The sequence below is a fragment of the Macaca thibetana genome, chromosome 1, assembly GCF_024542745.1.
Source record: "Macaca thibetana thibetana isolate TM-01 chromosome 1, ASM2454274v1, whole genome shotgun sequence".
In the NCBI taxonomy this organism is placed as follows: domain Eukaryota; kingdom Metazoa; phylum Chordata; class Mammalia; order Primates; family Cercopithecidae; genus Macaca; species Macaca thibetana.
Window position 1 is genome coordinate 38,298,276 of NC_065578.1, and position 14,592 is coordinate 38,312,867.

General features: G+C 41.7%; 2 protein-coding genes across 11 annotated transcripts in view; one reads left to right on the top strand and one right to left on the bottom strand.

Annotated features, from left to right (window-relative positions):
• Positions 1-14,592, bottom strand: part of MYCBP (MYC binding protein) — a 657,065-nt gene that overhangs the window by 394,077 nt on the left and 248,396 nt on the right. The gene's annotated exons all lie outside the window — the stretch shown is intronic.
• The window catches only part of MACF1 (microtubule actin crosslinking factor 1), a 387,658-nt gene that overhangs the window by 136,047 nt on the left and 237,019 nt on the right, over positions 1-14,592 (top strand). For 5 of the 10 annotated variants that reach the window (XM_050797094.1, XM_050797098.1, XM_050797077.1 and 2 more), the window contains exons 3-4: positions 12,173-12,262; positions 14,012-14,107. In XM_050797094.1, coding sequence (XP_050653051.1) covers positions 12,173-12,262; positions 14,012-14,107 — 186 coding nt within the window. The remainder of the gene's footprint in view (positions 1-12,172; positions 12,263-14,011; positions 14,108-14,592) is intronic. The other 5 variants (XM_050797116.1, XM_050797106.1, XM_050797167.1 and 2 more) reach the window with 1 other exon arrangement.

Sequence of the window (14,592 nt, forward strand, 5' to 3'; positions counted from 1 at the left end):
TTTGTAAGCACTCTGTTTTTTGTATCGCGCTATAGCCACATGAGACAACTCACTGCTCCCTAAACACTGTGTACTTTCACACCTCCTTGCTTATTTATTTCTCTCCCTAGAATGCACGTCCCAGCCTCCTCTGCCTGGTCATCACCCACTTCACCTTCTAGGCCCAGCTCCAGTGTCACCTTCCTGAGATTCTGACCTCTGTTCCTCAGATTAAATCAATTGCAACTCCATCTCTGTATCAGACTGCCTTGAAGAGATGCCTGTGTGTTCACTCACCGGTGTTCTCTGTTACAGTACTCATTGAGGACTGGGATTGTAGTATGCTACTTTCTCTGTTAAGTGCTGCACATAGCACATGAGAAGTATCCAATAAGTACTTATTACCTTGAGTAACTAATATTTCAATAGTGTTTATAGCTTCTGAAGCACATTCTTACCTGTCTTAATCCTTATAGTAACCTTGAAGTAAGTAAAGGTGTTTTATCCTCTCAATTTTAACAGCTAGGGAAAAATGAGAATTAGAGGAGTGAAGTGACTTTGCCAAAATGATACAGCTAGTGAGGGATGGAGCTAAGGATCAGTCAATCATGAGTCTTCTGATCAAAATTACTTGTTCTTTCTGCTAACTATGCTGGCAGCTGATTCTTTCATACCTTGTCTCTAACAATTGGAGGAACTGAATCAATCCTGCCTTGAGCTTGTCCCCTGAACTTTGTAGTTGAATTCCAGTGCTCTGGCTCCTTGCTGCCTGTTTGTAGCTGATGCTGCCTGTTGGACCTCTGCCTCAGTGCTGTGTGATGACAGGAGGCTCAGGGAGGGAGAAGCTAGAGGAACACATCATAGCATTGTTAGAAACTGGAGGCCAGCCAAAGCTTTACTTAAATCCTTGGCTATTTTTCATCTCTTCTCAGGCCCCCAGCCTTACAGTTTCAACAACATTTGCTTATCTTGGGATATTTCAGAGAGAGATGCACTGCTATTCAGAGTTATTGCTTTAAATTGGAATTATTTGAATTTTGGGCTGAGAATTAGGGATTGAGATTTGTTTTTTGCAACTCAAGCATCCTTTGCTTTGCTCCCCAAGTACACCCCAGATTAATGTCATCTTCGGCAGGTAGACCAACGTAAGGACAAAACCAACCAGGTGGCCTGGCATGGTGGTTCATGCCTGTAATCCCACCACTCTGGGAGACTGAGGGGGATGGATCACTTGAGGTCAGGAGTTCAAGACCAGCCAGGCCAACATGGTAAAACCCCATCTCTACTAAAAATACAAAAATTAGCTGGGTGTGGTGGCTGGCGCCTGTAATCCCAGCTATTTTGGGAGGCTGAGGCAAGAGAGTCGATTGAACCCGGGAGGTGGAGGTTGCAGTGAGCTGAGATTGTGCCACTGCACTCCAGCATGGGTGACAGAGCAAGACTCTGTCTCAAATAAATAAATAAATAAAACCACAAACCAGGTCTCCCAACTTCTAGATTTAGTTGATCTTGAAATCTCTTGGATTCCCTGGTAACCTTTTGGGAAACAGCTTACTTTGGGATAAGCAAATTAATTATTCCTTATTGAGAACACTTCTGATCCAATCTTAAAAGAGATTTGTTAAAGATGTAAGCATCTGAAATAACCTAATTTAGAATGTAAACATACATATATAAGAGTTCTGCTTATATACCAGAACCATCAAAAAGAGAAATCTAGGTTTCTAAATGAGGTCTTATTTAAATTACCTATGCTGTATCTCTGGGTGCTGGTAGCTGATGAAGTATATTCCCCTAAAGAGAACATGAAAGTATGTATGAGCTCCTTAGGAGGGAGAACAATGCTTTTCTGGTCAGTTCCTGTTGACTTCAGGGGTTAGTAGTTACAAAGGAAAAGCCCAATATTTAATCTAGCAGATAGAGCAGTTCTTTCCATTTTTGTATACGCAATCTAGAAGCCCCTGGCTTTCCTGGAATTTTAGATAAAATTTCCGTATATACCAGCAAACGTTTTCAAATTTTTAGTGACGCTAACAACCCTTCCCTTCTTCCTTCCCTCCTTCCTTCCCTCCTTCCTTCCCTCCTTCCTTCCCTCCCTCCCTCCTTCCTTCCTTCCTTCCTTCCTTCCTTCCTTCCTTCCTTCCTTCCTTCCTTCCTTCCTTCCTTCCTTCCTTCCTTCCTTCCCTCCCTCCCTCCCTCCCTCCCTCCCTCCTTCCTTCCTTCCTTCCTTCCTTCCTTCCATCTGTCCATCCATCGGTCCATCCGTCTTTCTTTCTGTCTTTCTGTTTCAAGAGACAAGGTCTCCCTATGTTCCCTAGGCTGGTCTCAAACTCCTGTGCTCAAGGAATCTTCCTGCTTTGGCCTCCCCAAGTGCTAGGATTACAGGCGTGAGCCACCATACCTGGCCCACTTAAAATTTCTCTATTTCTGTTTGAGACTCTCTAGTTGAATACAGGGTAGCACTGATTCCAGGTATTCTCTCCTATACAGCCTCTGTTTTGGCCACATGAGTCAATTCACTGACTCCCTAATCACTGGGTGGAACTTCATACCTTTTTGCTTATTCATGTCTGTGGGAAATATCAGAATGAGACTGGCAGTGTAGTTTAAGAAATTGACAAAGTGTAGTGCTGGTTAGATGCTGAGGAAAGGAGTGTTGCCTTTGTTGCCTATGTGTGACTATATGATAGTGGTTTGTGGCTGTCTTTGCCTGGACCTGATTTTTTTAGGGCTTAATTTCACTCTAAATGCTTGTCAGGCCTACATTTGGGCCTACATTTGGACTTGGGCTTTACTCTGGATTTTCTATTCCCTATGCTTAACTGCCTGCCTATGAAAGTAAAGCTACCTTTTGTGGATTTTAATTTATTTTTTTGAGACGGAGTTTTGCTCTTTGCCCAGGCTGGCGTGCAATGGCGCGATCTTGGCTCACTGCAACTTCTGCCACCCGGGTTCAAGCGATTCTCCTGCCTCCGCCTCCCAAGTAGCTGGGATTACAGGCATGTACCACCACGCCTGGCTAATTTTGTGTTTTTAGTAGAGATGGGGTTTCTTCATGTTGGTCAGGCTGGTCTTGAATTCCTGACCTCAGGTGATCCGCCCACCTTGGCCTCCCAAAGTGCTGGGATTACAGGCATGAACCACCACGCCCAGCCTGTGGATTTTAGAATCATCCACATTCTTAGAGAAGCTGTTAATCCGGGTTGACCAGTACCACTGTTAGATTCCTCACAATTTAGGGAATTCTCAAAACAGAGATACGATAAAAATTCTTACATGCAAAGAACCTCACACTTTGTTCCCTCCCACCCCCGCTCTCAAACAGGGATTCCCAGCTGCTACTTTTATTCCCTGCATTTAAGCATAGTTCTTTCCAGAGTAAAGAAGTCTAGGACAACTATAATCTTTTTTTTTTTTTAGTGTTGGGCTTTTCCTTGAAGACAGATTTGGCCAATGAATCAATACGGGTTTCAGTTTTTACAGTTTGGAGATTTGCCATTCAGAAATCTATCTGAAATTGCTAGGCTCACTTTCCCTTTCCCTGTATCTTTTAATAAGTGTAGGAGAGAGTAAATAACATGCTTTTCTCTTTAAAACTTTCTCCTCTGACCTATATATTGCTCTTCAACATAGTCTGAGTCAAGGAAATTGGGCTGCTTACATTTCCTTTTAATTGTTTAGAGGAAAGGTTTCTAGATCAAGTTTTCGGCAGATGTCAATACTATGAGGCCAGGCGCAGTGGCTCACACCTGTAATATCAGCACTTTGGGAGGCCAAGGTGGGTGGATCACTTGACGTCAGGTGTTCGAGACCAGCCTTACCGACATGGTGAAACCCCATCTCTACTAAAAATGCAAAAATTAGCTGGGTGTGGTGACGCATGCCTGTAATACCAGCTATTTGGGAGGCTGAGGCAAGAGAGTCGCTTGAACCCGGGAGGCAGAGGTTTTAGTGAGCTGAGATCACACCACTGTACTCCAGCCTGGGTGACAGAGCGAGGCTCCATCTCAAAAAAAAAAAAAAGGATACTATGTGACAACCCTTGGTCTTTTTTGTGTATGTATGGATGTATGGTGGGGAGGAGGGTACTCTTATTATTTAAAATTGTTGATAATCTGTCATTTTGACCCTCCAGGCATCATAGAAGCCTTGTTAGGGGAGTCAGGGGACAATGTTCTAGGCTCAGCTCTGATACTTTCCGGCTAAATGATCTTACACAAGTTATTTAGCTTCTCTAGGCAATGGTTTTCTCATCTGTAAACTAAAGGTATTAGAGTTAAGTAATCTTTAAAGTCCCTTTGAGCTCAGATTAGGATTCCAAGCACTGAAGTGTAATTTATTCCCTTTGTTAAAGCCACTCAGAAATTGAGGAAAGCTGTTTATTTTTTCATAGCTTTAAGTTAATCTTTAAAAAATGGAGGCCGGGTACTGTGACTCATGCCTGTAATCCCAGCACTTTGGGAGGCTGAGGTGGGTGGATCACTTGAGGCAAGGAGTTCAAGACCAGCCTGGCCAACATGGCGAAACCTTGTCTTTATTAAAGATACAAAAAAATTAGCTGGGCATAGCGGCGTGAGCCTTTAGTCCCAGCTACTCGGGAGGCTGAGGCAGGAGATTCACTTGAACCCAGGAGGCAGATATTGTAGTGAGCTGATATTGCACCACTGCACACCAGCCTGAGCAACAGAGTGAGACTCTGTCTCAAAAAACAAAAACAAAAACAAAAAAACAGACAGCAGAGCCCTCCTTGGCTTATTAATGCTTGGGCATTGGGGAGGATTGGACTTGGTCTCTCAAAATCTAATTATTCACTAATTTTAAGAAATCACTTTATGGCTGGGTGTGATGGATCAAGCCTGTAATCCCAGCACTTCAGGAGGCTGAGGCTGGCAGCTTGAGGCCAGGAGTTTGAGACTAGCTTGGGCAACATGGCAAAACCCCATCTCTATAAAGAATAGAAAAAAACTAACCAGGCATGGTTGTGTGTGCCTTGGGAGACTGAGGTGAGAGGATCACCTGAGCCCAGGAAGTCGAGGCTACAGTGAACTGTGATCGTGCCACTGCACGGGCAATGGAAGTGAGACCCTATCTCCAAAAAAAAAAAAAAAAAAAAAAAACAAACAAACAAAAAAAAAACTTTATGGCCAGGGACAGTGGCCCACACCTGTAATCCCAACACCTTGGGAGGCTGAGGTGAGAGGATCTCTTGAGGCCAGGAGTTTGAGACCAGCCTGGGTAATGTACTGAGACACCATCTTGCCCCCGCAACCCCTGTCTCTATGAACATTCATTTACAAGTTTTTGTCTGGACATATATTTTCAGTTCTCTTTAATTACATACCTAGGTGCACAACTGGTGGATCGTATGGTAACTTGTGTTTAACATGTTAGTAACCATCACATTATCTTCTAAAGCAAGTGCACCGTTTTACATCCACACCAGCAGTGGATGAGGGTTCTAGTTTCTCTGCATTTTTGCTAAGGCTTATTATCTGTCTTTTATAGTATAGACATCCTAGAGAGCGTGAATCACTGCAGTTTTGATTTATATTTTCCTTATGACTAATGATGTTGAACATCTTTTCAGGTGTTTATTAGCCATTTATGTATCTTCGTTGGAGACATTTACTAATTTTGACAATGATTTTCTCAGAGTGTGCAAACAGGCAAGGTCCTGAATAATTGCAGTTTTTTACTCATTTATTGACAGAACATTATAATTATTTGTTAGAAAGAAGCATCCATATGGATGATTCTTGAACAATCTTGCTTCAGTTGGGTGCTTTTAAAACTTTTTCTTTTTTTGAGACAGGATCTCACTCTGTTGCAGTGGTGTGATAATAGCTCCCTGCAGCTTCAGTCAGCTGGGCTCAAGCAACCCTCCCACCTCAGACTCCTGAATAGCTGGGACTATAGGCATGCACCACCACACCTGGCTAACTTTTAAAATTTTTTGTTGAGATGGAGTCTCACTGTGTTGCCCCAACTGGTCTCAAACTCCTGGGCTCAAATAATCTTCCCAAAGTGCTCAATAACATGCTTGAGCCACCGTACCTGGCCTTCTGAAATTTTGTTGCTTAGTTCACTGGTCATTTTCCTAAGAGATTTGTGGAAAACTTCACAGGCAAACTAGTATGAGCAGAAGAGATGAGGATTTTAGGATGAGATAGATCTGGATTTGATCAGCCTGGCAATTTAGTAGATGTGTGATTGGGGGATGTTAATTGAGCCCTCCAAATCCTATCTCTGTGTCCAAAAAATTCCTGACACAGAAGCACCCAGTAAATGTTAGCTAATTCTTTACCCTTCTTTAGGTAGAGCTGTGTCTAGTATGCTTTAGAAACAAACTGTTGTTTTCTGTTGTTGACAATTTTCCAGGCAAGGGAAAAAAAAATCTCTTTGCATTCTCCTCTCCCATTACCTCTCTCTGTATCTCTTCAATAGTTCTATTTATTTTTTATTAAAAACTTTTTTTGCAGGGGACAGAGTCTCACTCTGTTGCCCAGGGAAGAGTGCAGTGGCACAATCTCGGCTCACTGCAACCTCTCCCTCCTGAGTTCAAGCAGTTCTCCTGTCTCAGCCTCCTGAGTAGCTAGAATGTAAGGAGTGCCTCACCATACCCGGCTAAGTTTTGTATTTTTATTTATTTATTTTTTGAGATGGAGTCGTGCACTGTAGCCCAAATTGGAGTGCAGTGTCATGATCTCGGCTCGATGCAACCTCTGCCTCCCAGGTTCAAGTGATTTTCCTGTCTTAGCCTCCTAAGTAGCTGGGATTACAGGTGCCCACCACCACACCCAGCTAATTTTTTGTACTTTTAGTAGAGACAGGGTTTCACTATGTTGGCCAGGCCGATCTCCAACTCTTGACCTCATGATCTACCCACCTTGGCCGCCCAAAGTGCTAGGAGTACAGATGTGAGCCACCACACCCGGCCAATTTTTTTTTTTTTTTTTTTTGAGACCGAGTCTCTGTTGCCCAGGCTGAAGTGCAGTGGCGCCATCTTGGCTCACTGCCACCTGCGCCTCCTGGGTTCAAGTGAATTCTCCTACCTCAGCCTCCCCAATAGCTAGGATTATAGGCGCATGCCACCACGCCCAGCTAATTTTTGTATTTTTAGTAGAGACAAGGTTTTGCCGTATTCGCCAGGCTGGTCTCAAACTCCTGACCTCAGGTGATCCATCTGCCTCCGCTTCCCAAAGTGCTGGAATTACAGGCGTGAGCCACCACGTCCTGCCAATTTTTGTATTTTTAGTAGAGAGGGAGTTTCACCATGTTGGTCAGGGTGGTCTCCAACTCCTGATCTCAGGTGATCTACCTGCCTCGACCTCCCAAAGTGATGGGATTACAGGGATGAGCCACTGTGCCTGGCCATTAGTTTTATTTTTATAGTTATTTGGTTACTATAGTCAGACAAAGATTGAGAAGGCATAATAAGCTAGTTCTCATCTAAATTTCTTATAATATATACAAGTTTTGCTATCACAGGTATAACACATAATCAGAATTTTGAGGGACATTAGGGCCTTAGTGTGAAATTAACTTTACATTTTAAGTTGCCTCCTTTGTCTTTTCAGTACTCTGTGGTGTTTAATATCTGTTGATAAGATGACCTCACTTGGTCCTCAAGACCAACCGCAATTTGTTTATTATTATTATTATTATTTTTGAGTTGCAGTCTTGCTCTGTTGCCCAGGCTGGAATGCAGTGGTGCGATCCTGGCTCGCTGCAACCTCCGCCTGTGCGATTCTCATGCCTCAGCCTCCTGAGTAGCTGGGACTACAGGCATGTGCCACCATGCACAACTTTTTTGTATTTTTAGTGGAGACGGGGTTTTGTCATGTTGGCCAGGCTTGTCTCAAACTCCCAACCTCAGGTAATCTCCCAGCCTCGGCCTCCCAAATTGCTGGTATTACAGGTGTGAGCCACTGCGCCTAGCAACCACAATTTATTTAAATATTTATTCAGGCTGGGAGTGGTAGCTCACGCCTGTAATCCCAACACTTTGGGAGGCTGAAGTGGGAGGACTGTTTGTGGCCAGGAGTTTGAGACCAGCCTGGGCAACATGGCAAGACTGTGTCTCAATCAGTCAATCAATATTTATTCATTTATTTATTTATTCGTTCAATGTCCTCACCTGATTTTTATTCCCTATGTTCAGATCTTATCTATCAAAAATAAATCCCTCATTTAACTTAGTTGTCCCTTCTCTTCTTAAGCCTTAATGTCAAGTATGTAATATTTTCTGACTTTTTAAAAAGCCTACCATTAATTTTAATCTGATTTTCACTCTACTACTCTCTTGAGAAATAGTCTCACAAAAGCACTTTACTTGTAGGAAAGTTAAAAAACTTTCTTAGTCCTTATCCTCGTTGACTTCTGCTGTAGTATTTGATACCAGTGATCATTCCTATCTTGATTACACTTCTTACATTTTTGCTTACCTCTTTCACTGTTACTGTTTTGTTTTGTCTTTTTCTTCTGTCCTTTGTTGATTGCTTTTCCATCTCCTGCCTTCTAATTTTGGCTATTCCCTAAGGCTCAGTCCTTAGCACTCTGCTCTTCTGTCTTACTCCTAATCCAGAAAGCCCGTTTCCCGTGTCTTTAGCCAGCACCTCTGTGCATGTGACATCTAAACTTAAGTTCTCAGCTGATCCAAACTGAATTCTGGTATTTCCAGCTGCTTCAAGAACATTTCCATTTGCAACTCCTTTGCTGCCATTTTAAATTCAACATATTTAAAATTGAATTTGTCAAATCCACTGCCTTTTTAACAAACCTCATGACCTACCTATTTCTGTTAATGGTGCACTACTGTTGTTCCACACTGCAAGCTTGAAACCTTGGATCTATTTGAGGGAGGGGTTTTTGTTTTTGTTTTTGAGACAAAGTTTCACTCTTATTGCCCAGGCTGGAGTACAGTGGTGTGATCTTGGCTCATTGCAACCTCTGCCTCAGGAGAATCAAGCGATTCTCCTGCCTCAGCCTTCTGAGTAGCTGGGATTACAGGCGCCCATGACCACATCCGGCTAATTTTTTGTATTTTTAGTAGAGATGGGGTTTCACCATGTTGGCCAGACTGGTCTCGAACTCCTGACCTCAGGTGATCCACCTGCCTCCGCCTCCCAGAGTGCTGAGATTATAGGTGTGAGAGGGAGGGGTTTTGAAATCTTGGAGCCCCTGGTGTGCTAGAGCCAGCTTATGGACTCATGAGAGCCAAATGTTAAATTTTCAGCAATTTTGTGAGCTGGTTGCTAAACACAGCTTTTTTTTTTTGAGACTGAGTCTTGCTCTGTTGCCCAAGCTGGAGTGCAGTGGCGTGATCTTGGCTCACTGCAACCTCTGCCTCTGAGGTTCAAGGGATTCTCCTGTCTCAGCCTCCTGAGTAGCTGGGATTACAGGCACATACCACCATGCCCGGCTAATTTTTGCATTTTTAGTAGAGGCAGGGTTTCACCATGTTGGCCAGGCTGGTCTCGAACTCCTGACCTCAGGTGATCCTCCCGCCTCAGCCTCCCAAAGTGCTGGGATTACAAGTGTGAGCCACTGTGCCCAGCCACAGCTATTATTAAAAATTAAACTATGTAAACATACAATTAAATAAATTATATTTAAAATAAACATAATAAATTCTCAAAGCTGTTCATTTCATAATTATTTTGCTGCATGTTAGTATTGTCGGTGCTCTTGAGGTTATGTCTGTTGTGTCTCTGTGATGGAAATACTATACATAATGGTGTGCTACTGTACATTTCTTCCCAACATTGCATTTAGTGATATTATATTAGTAGCTTGAAATTGGTTGTATTGGGAATATTTACATCATGGAAATCAGCAAATTCTACAACTCTGAGTTAGATGTCTTGTTTTGTTTATTGTTTAGACTTAGTGATGGAGAAAATGTTAATATTGCAGATTAAATTTACAAGTGTGGGCCAGGCGTGGTGGCTTACGCCTGTAATCCCAGCCCTTTGGGAGGCCGAGGCAGGTGGATCACGAGGTCAGGAGATTGAGGCCAACATGGTGAAACCCCATCTGTACTAAAAATACAAAAATTAGCTGGGTGTGGTGGTGCGCACCTGTAATCCCAGCTACTCAGGAGGTTGAGGCAGGAGAATCACTTGAACCCAGAAGGCAGAGGTTGCAGTGAGCCGAGATTGTGCCACTGCACTCCAGCCTAGTGACAGACCAAGACTCCGTCTCAAAAAATATATATATTCTTTCAATTTTTAAAACTATGTTCCAGTTCATCATGAACCATCTTCCCCAGTTGTATAATGTACCTGTCACCTTCTTATTTCTTTACACACATACAAATAAACACACATACTTTGCATATGTCCATCTCTGTGCCTAGTCTTATGTGGTTTTTCCATCTTCTTTCTACTAAAACATTTGCTAATTCTCCAAGTCCTGTTTCTTCAAGGAAGTCTTTGCAGATGTTTCCATTCTTTATCTTGTCCAATTTCCATTCTTATCCTACTTTGTTTCTTTTTACTTTTTTTCCTTTTTTTTTTTTTTGGAGACAGGGTTAAAAAAGAAACCCCTCATTACAAAAGGGTCTTGGTTTGTCACTCAGGCTGGAGTGCACTGGTGCGATGATACCTCACTGCAGCCTTGAGCCTTGAATTCCTGGGTTCAAGCAGTCCTCCTGCCCTAGCCTCCCAAAGCACTGGTATTACAGGTGTGAGCCACTGCACCTGGCCTCCCCCTCTACTTTCAGAGCTACTTTGAATATTATAATTGGAAAGGACTTTAGTTTTCCACTCAAATGTAAAAATCTCCAAATCCCAGCCTCTACTCAAAAAATTATAGTAACTGAAATTCTACTACTTCTGAAAGTAGCCCTTTCTAATGTTGTCTGGAAAATTAATATATTAAAAATCAGTCTTCCTTATAATTTCTGCAAGCCTTCCCATTCTGTGTTGTGAACTCACTTTTTTTTTTTTTTTTGAGACAGGGTCTTGTTCTGTCGCCTATGCTGGAGTATAGCTAACTGTGATCATAGCTCACTGCAGCCTTGATTTCCTGGGCTCAAGTGATCCTCCCACCTCAGCTTCCTGAGTAGCTGGGACCATAGGCGTAAACCACCATGCCTGGCCTTTTTTTTTTTGTAGAGAAGCGGTCTCCCCACGTTGCCCAGGCTGATCTTGAACTGCTAGGCTCGTCTCAAACTCCTAGGGTCGAGGGATCCTTCTGCCTTGGCCTCCTAACGTACTGGGATTGCAGGCACAAGCCACTGCACCTGGCAATGAGTATCACTTAATGAAGTTGTCACTAGACTGGGACTGAATCAGAAATCCGATTGCCACTTAACTTATAGCTAAGGGACCATAACATCTCAGAACCTTAGCTTCCTTCGTTTCTTTTACTTCACAAGGTAGTTGTTTGGATTAAATAAATAAAATGAGATGATAGCTGATTATAAAGCATAGTAGTTAATGGCAAAGACTAAAATCAGACCAAACTGAGGCCAGTTTTTCCACTTGGTGACCTCAGGCAAGTTACTTAACCTCTTTGTGCCTTATTTCCTCACGTGTAAAATAGAAATGATAATAATACTTACCTTAGAGATGTGAGAGATGGATAACATATTAAACATTTAGTACTGTGTTTGGTATTAACCATACTTTCTCCCAAAGTGAGATCTGTTTTTCCATAGTTTCAATTTTAAAGTTAATTCAAATTTCCCACAAAGAAAATTATTCTCAAATTCACTATTAGAAATATTTGGTAAGAGTAGGATTAAATTAGAAGTACACCCCAGGAAACAATGGGTACCTAGCATTTAGTTTCTTTTGCAGCACTCTGGAGGGCTTTTCTGCCTCTGGCTGGACTCATCTACCCATCATTTGCCATGCTATTACATTTTGGCTAATAGTAATTCCTGAGGTGTCTCAGGATAATTAAGACTCCCCATCTTCTTGTCCAAACTTTCTAGGACATTGTTGCATGTTGGTTAGAGTGTGTAATAGATCTGGAATCAATTTAAAAAACACACACGTTTCTGGTAAAGTATTATCATTTCACGTGTATTTTACTCCAATCTGAAGCTTTCTGAATTTTATTATTTAATTGTTCTTCCACTTTTAAATTCTTTAATTTGTGTTTACCTAGAACCAGAGATTTTTATGTGGATAGTATAATAATTCAATATCAAATAAAAATCTGTCTGTTTCACTCTCATTCACAGGTCCGCAAGCACATCAATGATCTTTATGAAGATCTGCGGGATGGCCATAACCTGATCTCTCTGTTGGAGGTCCTCTCAGGCATCAAACTGGTGAGCTTCTCCTAATGAATGGCCTCACAATTGTGGCCCCACAAATGACATATTTGTCCATCTCGTTGAGTGCGAGGGCAGCAGCCATCACTGCTTCATCTATTAGGTGGGAGGAAGAAGTAGAAGGAAATGTTAGTGGACTTTATTTCTAATTCAGAATTTACAAATTATATAATTTAAATTGATGTATTATATGTTCTTATTTCTTGATGAAGTGAGGAATTAGTTATATTCCTTTTTATATCTGCATGTTTTTGCATTACTTTTTCTTTATTTTCTAGATACTAATATTTCAGAAACAGTAGATTCATGTTTAAAGGTTTTTTTAAATTAGGTGTATTTTTCTTCCTAGAGCTCTAGTCTGTAGAGACGCCTCTCATTTTCCAATCTATTATGAATTTTTAAAATTTTATGTATTCATAAAATTTAGCTAAAGACATGAAGTTTACATTTAAAAGCCCAGGTGTTTGAAGTTATTTTTTTCCCAAATCATCTCACTTTCTCCCTTCTGTGATTCATTGAGTCTCACAGATTTGGAGAGCTGCCAAAGTTGTTGTCTCAGTGTAGCCCTGGATATAGAACATCTGGGCTCCTTGAATAATTAATATGCCTGCTTCTTCCCAAAATGTTTTAACATTGATTATGGGAAACACCTACATATCTGAGGGCAAATCCTGTCTGAGCTTCTTGTCTTGCCAAATGATAGTTCTTCTACTTGCTTTCAGGGATGGAAATCACCCACTTGTAGGCCTACTGTTTTCTATATTTGAGCCTAATGGGAGCAGGTGATTCCATGTGGTTCATATTCTTTCTCTCATGCCATAGACAACATAATTTTCATTTAGAAAAGTCCAGGGTTGAATACTGGAAATATCTGTGGAGAAATAGAGAACTGAAGAGATGTATAGCTCAAGTAGTCTGTGAAGAGCAGCCCACTCCCTGCCTTTCTTAGTCATTGTTGGTTGTGTTTAAGTAACAGAATTTGGCACATTTGATTTTACTGCTTAAGTGATATTCAGCTCCTTCTAGGACTGGGGCTTGGCTTCCCCTGGGCCCTTTGTTTTGGTTTTGTATCTTTTTTTTTGCCTTGCAGTAGAATTAATTATATATTTTTTAATGGCCTAAAATTGATAGAAGCTTTTATTAGCATAGCCGGCACATTTAATTTCTAGTTCTTGCTCTCTGGCTCACATTTATAAATCTAATAAGTAATCAGAATTTTACTTTCATTGTGCTGGACTTTATTCTTCACCACTCACAAAGTTATATTTTGGGCAATGTGTCTGGTACATTTAATGAATTTGTAATGATTTGCTATTGAAAAGTGATCTCTTTTGGTTGTATTGCTTATGTAATAAGTTGAAACTACTTCAATCTAATTACTTTTCGTAACCTTTGAAAACCTTTAGGTGTTTGTGGAGATACTGATAGGATATCATCTCTTCACCAAAAAACCATCCAGATATCTCTCTGACAGTTATTCTCACCATGTTTTTTCCCATAGTTGACTTAGGAAAGCAGAGAGGGTAGGAGGCCAAGGAGAATTGAAGATGTGTTTCATCATAAGAAGTGTTCAGTGTAACCATCTGCTCTGATTTTGATTTAGTTTTATGTCTTTTTCAGAGGTGGGAGGGTATTTTCATATTTGTTTTTCCTTTTTTTTAAAATGTTGCATTCATTTCCTTTCCATCTTTTTGTTGTGAATTTCTTGTTCCTCTGTTGTGTCTTTGCCTTGGTTGGTGGCCAAAGGAGCCAGCAGGGCTGAAGACCCTCCGTCTGGTGAGCATGCCCTCCTGGCGCCATACAAACAACGAGGAGCAGGAGGAGGAAGATGATGATGATGTAGTAGGTCCACCTGGGGATGCCAGCATCCCAGCTGGCACTGCAGGGCCATCAGAGAGTCTGAGGTTCTCAAGGTCTCCAAGTAGTTCAGTTTTACCATTTGCCACCTTCTCATTTCACCTGGGAATTTGGGTCCCAAAGAAAGTAGTTAAAACTAATTGTGCCTTTTGTCACTGTTAGATGCTTGTGGACTGGGAATTGTTTTTCTTAGCTGAGAAGGGTTGGCACAAAAAGAATAATGGTTTTTGGAGGTGTCAAGTTCCCTTCTGACCTGGAGATCCATAGGTTTCTGGTGGCCTTGCTGTGTTTTCTGAGTCCAGATTGCAGAATTGTGGAAAATTTAGTTGACAGCATGACAATTAATTGCTCACAGCTCCACAGTCCAGACTAACTGGTACTCTCCACCTCTCTGGCCTCTGGGTTCTCATCATACACCCTGTCATTTGTTTTCAAAACAGCCTGTTTGCAAACTCACTGCATGGAGATAC